Genomic DNA, 13,265 nt, shown 5'->3' on the forward strand with positions numbered 1-13,265 from the left:
TTATTGCCGGGGTCGTATCACACTTTGTCTCCGACACGACTTTTGGCGTTGTGGTGGTGGCTCTCGTGTTTTTTTATATGTTTTTGACTTGTGGACCAATAGTGGTACTAGTGTGCATATTCGACGAAAACGAGAAGAAGGAGACGGCAAAGGCTCGGATTGAACGTAATGCGGAGGTGGTTACGGCTCCAACTCCACAAGTGATGGTAAGCATTAGCCCAGTGAAGGAGACGCAGCATACAAGGTCACAAATAAAAAACTCTAATCATTCAGATCCAGTTACACACAGCTCTGTAGACGTAAATCTCCTGCTCACCACTGCTGTAACGGTAGTGCCTAGAGCACCAGAACAAGAACCAAAACTAGATCCACGTCTAAATCCGGGGATAGCTACGGTAGCCACCAAGAAAGCCTTGCCGCCTGTCAGAAGCTGAGAAGGAAAAGGAGACCAAAACTGAATTTCGTGCTTATTCCAACTATTTGACTTCTTGTGTGATCAGCATAAATTCTGCTCTTCCTGCATGCCTCAGTTAATCAGGAGAAACATTCTTCCACTACAGGCTTGACAAGTTTCGTTTATTATTTTAAATATTTGATGGGGTAGATCATTGTTTTTTATTTTTATTTGAATTAGTTTAATGAGAATAAAATTTGTCATTTTCTTCTTTGAATCACTATGATCATTGTTTGCTAGTTGCTACCCATACGTGCATTACCATGCTACTCTTGTAAAAAGTTATGAAACTCCTTTTCTTTTTTATTTTGGTCATGGGTTCTGTTCTGAAACTTCTTAAAACTAAATTTTATATAAAAAACTCCCAATTGAGAGACTTAAAAAAGATACTTTATTTAAATATCTTAATTTAAAAGTGGACTAAATTGTAAATTCTAAAAAATTAGCAAATAATTAGTTAATAAATTAAATTTTAATAAAAAAAATTAAAAATATAAATCTAATATTAAAATATGATAGAACTTTTTAAAACAAGAATTTTGACACTAACTTTAAAAAATTTGACCCAAAATTATGCCGAATGAATCGAACCGATTGAACCGAGCCTAAAATGGGCCCAAAGCCCAATTCAGCCCATTAAACCTTAAAGGAAGAGAGTCCTTCTTCCCTTCAACTTCATCCACGCTGAAGCATTTCAGCAAAGGGGGAAGAGCTCTTTGTTTCACCAAAAACCCTTGGCTTTGATTAAATTTCAATAACTTTTGATCCGGAACTCCGATCGTTGCACCGTTTGCGACCATGCGTTCACAGTGACGAGCTCTACAAAGTCTGGTACCTTTTAAGGTGATAAAATCATAATCTCAGTTCTTATTCTCTCTTCTTCAAATCTGAAACGTTGGAATTTTTGGTGTGGTAAGATTTTGGTTAAATTGATGTTATAGGATCAAATTGACTTGAGGAATTGGTGAACTTTGGTTTGATTGAGGCACATACAAGGTAAGGTTCATCAACCTTAGCCAATTTCGATTCTAGTACGTTAGATTGTGAATTTTGAGTATGTATAGTGATATATGTGAAATTAGGTGTATAGGTGTAAATGCTGGAGCTTGAATTATGAGCATGGGAACCTTGTGGAGGTTGGGTACTTGAACTTCAATGATTTTGGGGGCTTGAGGGGCTATGTTGGTTGGTGTTTTGCCTTGGACAATACGTGAAAATCGGCCAAGGTATAATTTAAGTTTCACGTATTTAATATATAATGTTCTGTGAAAATCGAACTTGGAATGCTAATTAAAGATTTATTGGTGCTTGTAAAGTGGAGAAGGTGAATGAATATGAATTGTAGTGGTTTGATGGTGATTATTGTGACTAGAGTAATGAGTTATTGATAAAGAGTTTATGTATGTATTGGTGTATGATTGACTAAAGTAAAGTGATGGAAGCTTTGGTATTATAATTGGTAAGAATATGATGTGAGTGATGAATTAATGAATGACGAATTGATGATGAATTTGGTGCTTGTTGGATGAATTATGAATGATGAATTGATGATGCTATATATATATTTGATGAATTGAGAGGTTAGAGTATGATGTTGTGGAATGGAGAAATAGTAGAATTGTGACTTGTGAGGATTGTTGTGGTATTGATGATTATAGGTATAATGAGTTGAGTTGAAATGAGTTTTAAAAAGAAAATGGAGGTTTGAGGTTTCGAATAAAAACTTGATTTTAACGAAGAACTTCGGCAGTCTATTACTCGAGCCTAAAATTTTGGTTGAAAATGGAATTTGTTTCAATTTAAAGATGGTTTTACAAGCTTTTGAACGGTATAAATTTTGTGAAAAATGGAGATTTCTTGAGGATGTTAAGTTTGAGAGGAAGAAAATATTAGAAATGTTGCTTTTGATGAGGATTCTGTAACTGATAATAAAAAGGTCTTTGTACCTATTATTGTTCAAGATACAGTTATAGCACAAGAGCACAATAAGAATTCTACTGTAGATCCAGTTACAGTACAAGAGAACAATGAGAATATCGTTGTTTCTTAAGATACTGCTACAGCATAGGAAAATAATGAGAATCCTCCTCAACCCCAATTCATACAACAAGCTCAACAACCTCAAGAAGTACCATTAATGAGATCCAACAGAAAAAAGAAAAAAATACATCTATGATCTCAAACAAGCTTTCCATTAATGGTATCACAAGTTTCATCAAGTTATTACCTCATATGATTTTGAGGTAAATATTATAGAGAAATGTGTATACTGCAAGTTTAGTGGGAGTAAATACTTTTTTTTTGTCTTATATGTTGATGACATTCTACTTGCCAGTAGCGATATAGGCTTGTTGCATGAAACTAAGAAATTTCTATCGAACAAATTCAAAATGAAAGATCTTGGTGATGCCTCTTTTGTATTAGGAATCGAGATACCAAGAGATCGCTCTCAAGGTATTGTTGGATTATCACAAAAGAACTATATCGACAAGATTTTAAGTAGATATGACATGAAAAGTTGTAGACCAATGAACACATCCGTAGCTAAAGGAGACAAGTTCAGTCTCAAAACAATGCCCTAAAAATGATCTTGGGAGGACAGCAATGCATGATAAACCTTATGCATCAGCACTAGGGAGCTTAATGTATGCTCAAATCTACATACGTCCCGATATATCATTTATAGTGGTAGTGTTGGGTAGATACTTGAGCAATCCGGGCAAGGATAATTTGATAGCTGTTAAACGCGTAATGCGTTATCTGAAGAGAACAAAGGATTACATGCTTATTATCAAAGATCAGAAAATTTGGAGATCATTGGGTACGCTGTTTCCGATTTCATGGCATATGGTTGCGAAACCTTGTCACTGAGCTTCATATAGTAGATGACATTGAAATGCCATTAAAGATATTTTGTGACAATAAGTCAACAGTACTATACTCCAATAACAATAAGAGCTTGACAAAATCGAAGCATCCAGATATCAAGTTCTTAGCTATCAAGGAGAAAGTTTAAGAAAAACAGATTTCCATAGGACATATAGGAACACAGTATATGCTAGCAGACTCAATAACCAAGGAATTGATCCCTAAAGTCTTTCATGAGCACACTACTCGGATGTGTGTCAATATTTGTGATGCCTTGGTTTAGTGGGAGTTTATTTTATGCTATATGTCCTGTGACAGATAATTGAGTTATTTTTCTGCAGAATTAAGTTAATGGTTTATTTCATGTTATGTGAAATGTTCATTTTGCAATATTTGTATTGTGTTTGATTTCAATAAAATTTTAAAGTTAGACCAGCTTGAAATAGACATGCATGAGATCACTTGGCATGTAATTTTCATATTACTCATCCAAATTTGATCTATGTCGTTAAGTATATTAGGATGGTGATTGTCGTGGTTTAGTCACGACATTAATGTGATAAAAGTTGCGGTAATTCCATATCTAATGTATGAGACGAACCAGATTATTAAAGTAATAAGAGAAATAGCATCCAGATGCGCGCATGAAGTTTATAAGGTGTGATTATGTCAAGAAATAATATATGTATAGCCCAAGTGGGAGATTGTTAAGAAATTATTTTAATTTTTTAATTTGTTTGTGGGCAATACATATATTAATTATAATAACAAATTATGCTATTTTAAATTAAATGACTTATATAATGGTGATCTCATTTATTATTTAAATGCTAAATTGAATAAGTCATTATTACTTTTGATTTGGAATTAAATGAGAATAAAATCGGATATTATCATTTGAATTTTAGATATATTATCTTTTGGACTTTAGATACTATTTTATTTGGGATTTAGGGTTTAATGGGTGCCATACTCAAATATAAATAGTGCCTTTCCTAGGGATACAGAAGACTTTGGTTGAGAAAGATCGAAAGAACCACAAGGTCCAAACTCTTTCAATTATATGATTTATGTTTATGAATTCAGACACTTTTGTATTCAAGTATTTTGTTCTTAATGATTTAACATGGATAATCTTTAAAAATTCCAACAAAATCAATTAAAAATCTTTCATCCATGTCGCTAATAATTCCTTTGCAAGCTATTTTTCCATTCTTAATAACTTATAAAAGAAGTTTTGGATTTGTGAATGATGCAAGTTTTGGTGCGTATAATTTGCATTAACGGATTATGGAAGGCCATATATACAATAAGAAAATAAGTATGATTTGTGGGTTAGATTAGATTTGAATGTATTTAAGTATCGATGATTGTTATTTTGGGTGGTTCTTTGCTAAAAGATATGGCTTCATTTGGTAAATTTTTTAAAAAATGCTTGTATATTTAAATAAATAATTTCGCTACGTAACCAATAAGAATTCTATTAACTTCTGTCAATTTTTACTTATAACTGTATTTAATAAAAGTATCTTTGTCAATGTGTCTAATGAAAATATCTTTTTTTTATAATGGTATCTAATTAAAGTGTCTTTGTAGATATATTTTTTAAATATATGTTTTTATGTATGTGTCTTCTAGTAAAAGTGCCTTTGATATTAGTTATTGTTGGCAATAAATTGACAAATAGTATATTGGTATTCTATACTTTTTCTTAAATAATTCAGTTTAACTAAACAGTTTAATTAAATTTCTTTTAAAAAAATAACTGAAACAATAAATATTTATATTAAAAGTAGTTTATAAACAAATTATTTTATGTTTAATTTTTTAGTTTTAAAAGTACTTATTTTAAAAAAATGTGATAAAAAATTTTTTATTATGAAAGAAGTTATTTTTTTTAATTTTTTCATAAATATTTATATAATTTTTTAGAAAATTATAATTTAATTTTAAAAATTGCACAATAATAAAATACTACTACTTTTTATAGCTCAAAAACTCAAAAAAAAATAATTTGAAACTTTTTAAACTGGCCTAAATAAAGTTAACTTCTTATTTAAGCATCTAATCATGCAAATCAAGTAGGAAGATAAAACGGAGTATTTGATTAATTTAACCATGTGAATAACTTATTAAAAAACAAACTTAGAAATTATTTATTTTGTAGTATTTGGGTAAAATTAAGTTAATTTATATTGGGAAATATGATTTTATGAAATTAATGATGCTTGATAATCGTCCTCTGAATTATCGTATCGGTAAGGAGCTAAGTGGTGAAGCCCAAAGAAAAAGGAAGGGAAAGCAGCCCCATGGGCCTGTGGCGGGTAATGGGCAGGGAAAGGTATGAGTATGTACCTTCCACGTTACATTATCCTGTTCTTGATGCTATTGCTGGATGTGTGTTTCTACTTTCTTCTCATTCACCTTCGATTCCAACTCATCCACGCGCTCTGTTCTTCTAATTTGCTCCATTCTTCCTCCCTACTCACTCCCGCTGGATGAGCTCCCATGCCTTTATTTGGTACCTACACTTGTCTCTCTCTTATAAATTCCACTCTGCTCAACTCTTATGTTTAATATGAATTGTTGGTTATTGTGAGCAGAGATAACAAATGCACAGCTAAGCTTGCAATGTCCTTTGTATTCATCGCTGAGGGCACCAATGCCGTATCACATTAACTTGAAAGGCTCATCCATTTCTTTGACCTTTGGCAATGACCACTGTCTTCCCTGTGCCTGGAACAAGCTTAGAAAGGAAAACTTGAGTGTCGTCCCTTTTCGCCTTCCCAGGGGGACGAGGACGGGGACGCTTCTCATTAAGGCTTTCAGTTTAACTAAACAGTTTAATTAAATTTCTTTTAAAAAAATAACTGAAACAATAAATATTTATATTAAAAGTAGTTTATAAACAAATTATTTTATGTTTAATTTTTTAGTTTTAAAAGTACTTATTTTAAAAAAATGTGATAAAAAATTTTTTATTATGAAAGAAGTTATTTTTTTTAATTTTTTCATAAATATTTATATAATTTTTTAGAAAATTATAATTTAATTTTAAAAATTGCACATTAATACTATTACTTTTCATAAATAAAAAATTGGCAAAAAACAACTTTTGAAGCTTCCCAGAACCCCAAATCGATATTTGGAAGATTTAGGACGGGATAAAAACAATCTTAAAAAATATGAACTATACAAAATTTTTTAAAAAATTTAAAATTTAACAAACACGTGGTCTTCGCCAATGGATTTGTTTCCGTTAACATTAATTGCTGATCTAGCTAACTCAAATACTCAATATTTCCTTACTTATGTAGCATTTTTAATTAATTTTGGCAATGTATAAGCTGAAAATACAAAAGCCCACTAGCTAGGTTGAATTTGAGTGAATCCTAAAACATTCAAAGTTCAGTTAGTCGCTTTCTCTATCTCCTGCAGCGATTTCGATTCGCAAATCATGGAGCAAGACGAAAATATGGTGCAAGCAAAGTGCATTCCAAAAAATTAAGCGACAAAGAAAGAAGATGGTTCTTCTCAATTCGATGGCAAAGGATTTAATGTACAAGCCACAAGTTGATTAATGACTCGAAGATATCAAAATTGCTAGTTGATCATAATAATTTATTATTTTTTATTATTATTTAATGATAAATTTAATTTTTTTGGTTTAATTTAATAAATAATATATTTTATTTTATATTTTTAAATATTAATAACTACTTGATGATAAACAAAAATAATAAATTATAATAATTCTCTAACGTTTTTCTTACCTCCAATTGAATGAATGAACACGAAATGAAATGGAGCAAAAAAAAAATGGCAACTACTCCTATGAAGATGCCAAAAACATGTTTTCATGATGATCTTTGTTTAAAAAGTGTAACTTATTTATTTAGCAACACTTTAAATAAAGATAACACTTTTACTTCAAATAAAATCAAGTCCTACAATCTATCATCTAATGATCAAAATGATGTATCTTCACATGATGATAATCATTAAATCTTCATTGGAGTAGCTACCAAAAAAAATATACTCGTGAATGGAAGTTAGTAGGTGAAAGCTGAGACGAGAAAAATGCTTGTAGTATTAAAGAACTAAAAGAAGTGAAAATTTGGAAAGATTAAAATTATTGAAGACAGTAAAATAGCGACAAATGTTAGGGTAAGGATTAACGAAGTTGTAGGTGGTAGCTTAATGGCATAGAGCATTGCATTGCACTTCGCAAGTCAAAGCATGGAGGGCACATAAATCGAGGGAGAGTTACAGGTCCTCGCAAAGTCTGGTGTGGTGGTGTGTATAGGGGAGACGAAGCGAAGTTTGAATTGAATGTTTAGGGTTTAGTCAAATTGAATTGGAGCTTGTATGTTGTTAAAATTATTTTAAAAATACACAAAAAGATTAAGAGTTAGTTAGATCGTTCATTCTATTAGTCAGATCAGCATCTAAATTTAACTGAAACAGAATTTATTAACCAATGAACTAATTTTATTTATTATTATAAATACTAAATTGAATAAGTTATAATTATTTTTTATTTAAAATTAAATGAGAATAAAATTAAATATTATTTTTATGGACTTTTGATACTATTTTTATTTGGATTTTTAGGTTTAATAGATGTCATGATAAGATATAAATATAAACAGTGAGTTCAGGATTTCGATTTCTAACATACCAAAACAACTTTAGTTACAATTCAGTCGTTCTAGCAGGGATAAAAAATGTTTTGGTTAAAGAATATTAAGAGAGCTATTCCATTAATTTCTAATTTCTATGAATAAAGGTTGCTTGTACTGTGATATATAATTTTTGATGATTCAATATATGATTTGGAGTATAAAATAATTTATTCTATGTGTCTCTTGTTTACTCTTTACTTTTATTTTCTCTTATAATTATTAAAAATTATTTTTAATTTGATTTTACTAAAATTAGAATTGTCATGCAATTAGATCTATGACTCTATTGCAAGCACAAGAAGATTAGAAGAGAGTTTGTAGTTCCCAGAAGAGCAGATAAGTGTGACGGTGAGAGTACAAGGGTAGAAGTAAATAAAGTAAGATTGCAACTGAAGCCTACATATAATAATGGGCTTGGCTCAGCCTTCTGGACGCTGTAAGGATCATTGTATCTGGTATTTGTATCCAGCAGCGATTTTCCTGACGCTGATTGTTTCGATAGTTATTGTCGTGGGCGTATCACACTTTGTCTCCTTCAAGACTGACGGCATTCTGACGTTGGCTTTCATGGTATTAAATATTTGTGTGATTTTTGGACCAGTGGTTATAGTGTGCATATTCCTCGAAAAGGAGAAGGCAGAGGCTCAAATTGAACGTAATGCGGAAGTGGTTACAGCTCCAACTCCACAAGTGATGGTAAGCATTAGCCCAGTAAAGAAGAACACGCAGCAGACAAAGACACAAATTCAACGCTCTAGTCATTCGGAGCCAGTTACACACAGCTCTGTAGACGTAAATCTCCTGGTCACCTCTGCTGTAACGGTAGTGCCTAGAACACCAGAACAAGAACCAAAACTAGATCCACGTCTAAATCCGGGGATAGCCACGGTAGCCACCAAGAAAGCCTTGCCGCCTGTCAGAAGCGGAGAAGGAAAAGGAGACCAAAACTGAATTTCGTGCTTATTTCAACTATTTGACTTCTTCTGTGATCAGCATAAATTCTGCTCTTCCTGCATGCCTCAATTATTCAGGAGAAACATTCTTCTACTGCACGCACGTCGTTGACAAGTTTCATTTACTATTTTAAATATTTGATGGAATAGATCATTGTTTTTTTTTATTTTTATTTGAATTAGTTTAATGAGAATAAAATTTGTCATTTTTTTCTTTGAACTACCGTGATCATTGCTTGCTAGTTTAATGAAGTTGTAGGTGGTAGTTTAATGGCATAGAGCATTGCATTGCACTTTGAAAGTCAAAGCAGGGAAGGCACATATACATCGAGAGAGAGTTATAGGTCCTCGCAAGTCAGGTGTGTATAGGGAGAGTTATACGAAGCGAAGTTTGAATGTTTAGGGTTTAGTCAAATTGAATTGAGGCTTGTACATTGTTAAAATTATTTAAAAAATACACACAAAAATTAAGAGTTAGTTACATCATTCATTCTATTAGTCAAATTAGCATTTAAATTTAATTGAACAGAATTTATTAACCAATAGACATCTTTAAAGTTTAAAATCTTTCAATAGTTTTTTTGTTGTTTGTATATTTTAAGATTGGTTTTAATAGTATTTAAATTTTTTAAATACTATTTTTTCTTATAATTATTAAAAATTATTTTTAATTTAATTTTACTGAAATTAGAATTATCATGCAAGTGGATCTATGACTCTATTCCAAGCACAAGAAGATTAGAAGTGAAAGTTTGTAGTTCCTAGAAGAGCAGATAGGTGTGACGGTGAGAGTACAAGGCTAGAAGTAACGTTGATGCCTAGAACACCGAAAAGGATATCAAAACTGAATGCGCTGTTTGCTTGGAGAACTTCGTGCTTATTCCAACTATTTGACTTATAGATCAGCATAAATTCTGCTCTTCTTCCTTCATGCCTTAATTAATCAGGAGAAATATTTATTATTTTAAATATTTGATGGAATATATTTTTTTATTTAAATTAGTTTAATGAGAATAAAATTTGTCATTTTTTTCTTTAAACTACTCTGATCATTGCTTGCTAGTTGCTACTTGCTACCCATAAGTGCACTACCAGCCACTCTTGTACAAAAAGTTATTAAACTCCTTTCTTTTTTATTTTGGTTATGGATTCTGTTCTAAAACTTCATCAGAACTAAATTTTATATAAAAAACCTTCAATTGACAGACTTAAATATATACTTTATTTAAAGTCCTTTAGTTTAAGCGTAAGCCAAATTATATTAATAAAATAATTTTTTGGATCTCAATTATAAAAGACATTTGAGAAGAGTTTCAATTGAAATACTTTTTTTTAGTCACCAAAAAAATCAAAAGTCATCAAAAGAAAAAATTGAAATACTTTTTGTATTGATACTTGAGTTAAAACTTAGATCGAAATATGTATATTATATTTTTAAAAATTAATATGTTGAACCAAACATAAAACAAAAACTAAGTACTAAGAGTAGGTATTTCCATTTCTCAAATCTAAAGGAGCTAAGGATAGTGGGGATCCCATATGGCCATATCTAAGGTGAGGCAAATTATATTGAGTTATTGACCCAAAAGAAGAAAAATAAATATCATATTGTCAATGGGCCGGGTTGCAAATAATAGCTCTTTAGTCAAGGAATAGTGTTCTTTTAACAAACCTTTTCCACTACGGGACTAAATTATTTTCAGCATATTCATTTTTTGACATAGAGAAGATTCTCGCATTTTTTTAAATTTTGATATGGGAGTTAGGGTTGACAATGAGTAGAGTAAGGTAAAGTTTAGACTTTATCTTAATTTTATTTGCGAGTTAAAAGTTTTTTTTAAATTTTACTCTATTCTACTGGTGAGTTGAAAATTTCTCAACCCTAACCCTACTCGCACCCTAAAGTTTTAAACTCTATTCTATCCTACTCTATCCGCAAAAAAATAAAAAAATTTTAAAATAAATATAAAATTTAACATTCTAAATTCTATACATATTAATAAAATTCAATCATTCTAAATTGCTAAATAAACTAATTAACTTAGTGATTACTCACTTACTTTAGGCTATTATATGAGGGAGGTTCTACATTCAACTCTCACCTTTTTCACTATATGTAGCTGTTTGGATTTTGTTTAAAATAAAATTTGGAGAAAGAATGAAGAGAATAAAGATTTTAAGTTACTTGTAAATTTTTTTATTTAAATTTAACAAATTCAATAATTTATCATTTAGTTTTTACTATGTCATAAAAAATGTCACGTCACACAATGTGCAAAGTCATCTAGCAGCCACAACCGCCAGAAAAATTACTCAGCCAATGAAAAAGTAGAAATGATAATGAAACTTAATATTCGTGTGTACAGATGACTTATTAAAAAATTGGAGTATACATCTGTTTATCGTGTAAAAATTCATGTGTACTTTTATCTATTCTTCCATTTTTAAAATATACTTATTATATATCAGGGTGTGGGTGTACCCTACACTACCTACCCACAGCAGGTTGATTTGGGTTGGGTATCCACGAATAAGATATGTATTGTCACTTTGACAGCCTTAATGAGGGTAGTCTGAGGCGTCTGCTTTTTACTTTTCGAAACCCTCTCCCACATATCTCTTTCACTCTCACTCTTGGCTCACTCTCCATAACAACCCCCAACCCATTCAATAGTCAGAAAGAACAATGTATCACCACCAAAATATTAATAATATCAAAGAGACCCAAAATAAAAGATTAATTATCTTAATCATTCTAATTATGTAAAATCCCTCTAAACCATTTAAAATGGAAAGGAGGCTACGACAAGGAGATCTGTTGTCACTCTTTTTATTTGTGTTAGTTGTTGATGTTTTTCATCAGATGATCGGAGAGGCGGTGACAAACGGGCGCATTTCTCCGTTTTTGGTAGGCCAAGATCACATTGAGTTGTCGCACTTGCAGTTTACGGATGATACTATACTGTTCTATCCTCCAGAGGAAGAGACTATCAGGAATTACAAGCGCTTACTGCGCTGCTTCAAGTTGATGTCTGGGTTGAGTATTAATTTTGAGAACTCCAGTTTCATTCCTGTTAATTGTGAACAGCGTTGGACGAAGCAGATGTGTCAGTTGTTGGGATGTAAGGAAGCCTCTCTACCAGTCCGATACTTAGGAATCTCTCTGGGAGCGAACCCAAGGCTAGTTAAGACTTGGAAACCAGTGATTGATAAGGTGGAAGGAAAGTTGAGCTTGTGGAAGGCGAAGACCCTCAATAAAGCGGGCAAGCTAGTTCTTATCAAATCTGTCCTCAATAGCCTGCCTATATGCTATCTCAGCCTATACAAGATGCCAAACGCAGTAGCGAAAAAGTTGATCTCGTTGCAAAGACAGTTCTTGTGGAGCAAGGAGGATGGGAAGATAGGGATGCCTCTAGTGAGATGGGAGATAGTGATGGCTCCTAGGAAGGCGGGTGGTTTAGGTGTGGGAGATGCAGTGATCAGGAATACAGCTCTTCTGTTTAAGTGGTAGTGGAGGTTTTCGAAAGAAGAATACCCCTTATGGAAGAGAATAGTATGCTCTTGTAATAGCATGAATTCTTCTGCGATACTATGTGGTCAGCCTGTTCCTACAAGAGGGGTCATTGGAAAGATATTTGTCAGTTTCAGATCAGGGAGCCACAAATCAGAGTAAAGATGATCAGAGGCTTATCTATGGATCTAGGGAATGGCAGAACAATCAAGTTCTGGGAGGATGTCTGGTTACCTGGTGGAAGGTTGAAAGAGATGTTTCCAAGGCTTTTTTCGGTCTCAAATCTCACAGGATCTGTTATAGGGGATTGCGGGTTTTGGGATGGGTTAGAATGGATATGGAGTTTCCAGTGGAGGAGAGAACTATTTCAGTGGGAGCTGGAACTTCTACACCAACTCCATGAAGTTTTGCAGTCAGTAAGAATAACAACTGAGAGGGAGGACAGGGTGGTCTGGAAATATGATAAAACTGGTATTTTTACTACTAACTCCTTTGTGCAGGTGATGCAGGAAGCAGCTCTTCCGGAGAAAATTACAAGCTATAGCTTCACTAATGCTATTTGGAAGGGTTTCGTCCCGCCAAGGGTTGAATTATGTGCTTGGTTTGTATTGGTTGAGAGGGTGAATACTATAAGGAGAGACTATGCAAATTAGGTGTCATTGACCATCATGATAATATGTGTGTTTTATGCTGTAAGTCTGTTGAGTCTGTTTCTCATTTATTTATTGGCTGTGAGATCACTTGGCAGGTGTGGTGTGCATGGTTATTTGCTCTTGGAAGGATGTGAACTATAC

The 13,265-nt window shown here is 32.4% G+C and overlaps 1 protein-coding gene and 1 long non-coding RNA gene across 3 annotated transcripts; both read left to right on the forward strand.

Annotated features, from left to right (window-relative positions):
- LOC107617216 lies at positions 1,140 to 2,011 on the forward strand. Of its 2 annotated transcripts, none has more exons than XR_001614860.2 (3): positions 1,140 to 1,297; positions 1,396 to 1,450; positions 1,537 to 2,011. It is a non-coding gene; the product is annotated as an uncharacterized LOC107617216 (long non-coding RNA). The 2 variants fall into 2 exon arrangements; XR_002354293.1 differs by having other exon boundaries at positions 1,545 to 2,011.
- Positions 11,749 to 12,471, forward strand: LOC107614708. The gene has a single exon (XM_016316852.1). It carries the CDS (start codon positions 11,749 to 11,751, stop codon positions 12,469 to 12,471), a length of 723 nt encoding a protein of 240 aa, XP_016172338.1.

This window comes from Arachis ipaensis, chromosome B09, assembly GCF_000816755.2.
Source record: "Arachis ipaensis cultivar K30076 chromosome B09, Araip1.1, whole genome shotgun sequence".
Taxonomy (NCBI): Eukaryota; Viridiplantae; Streptophyta; class Magnoliopsida; order Fabales; family Fabaceae; genus Arachis; species Arachis ipaensis.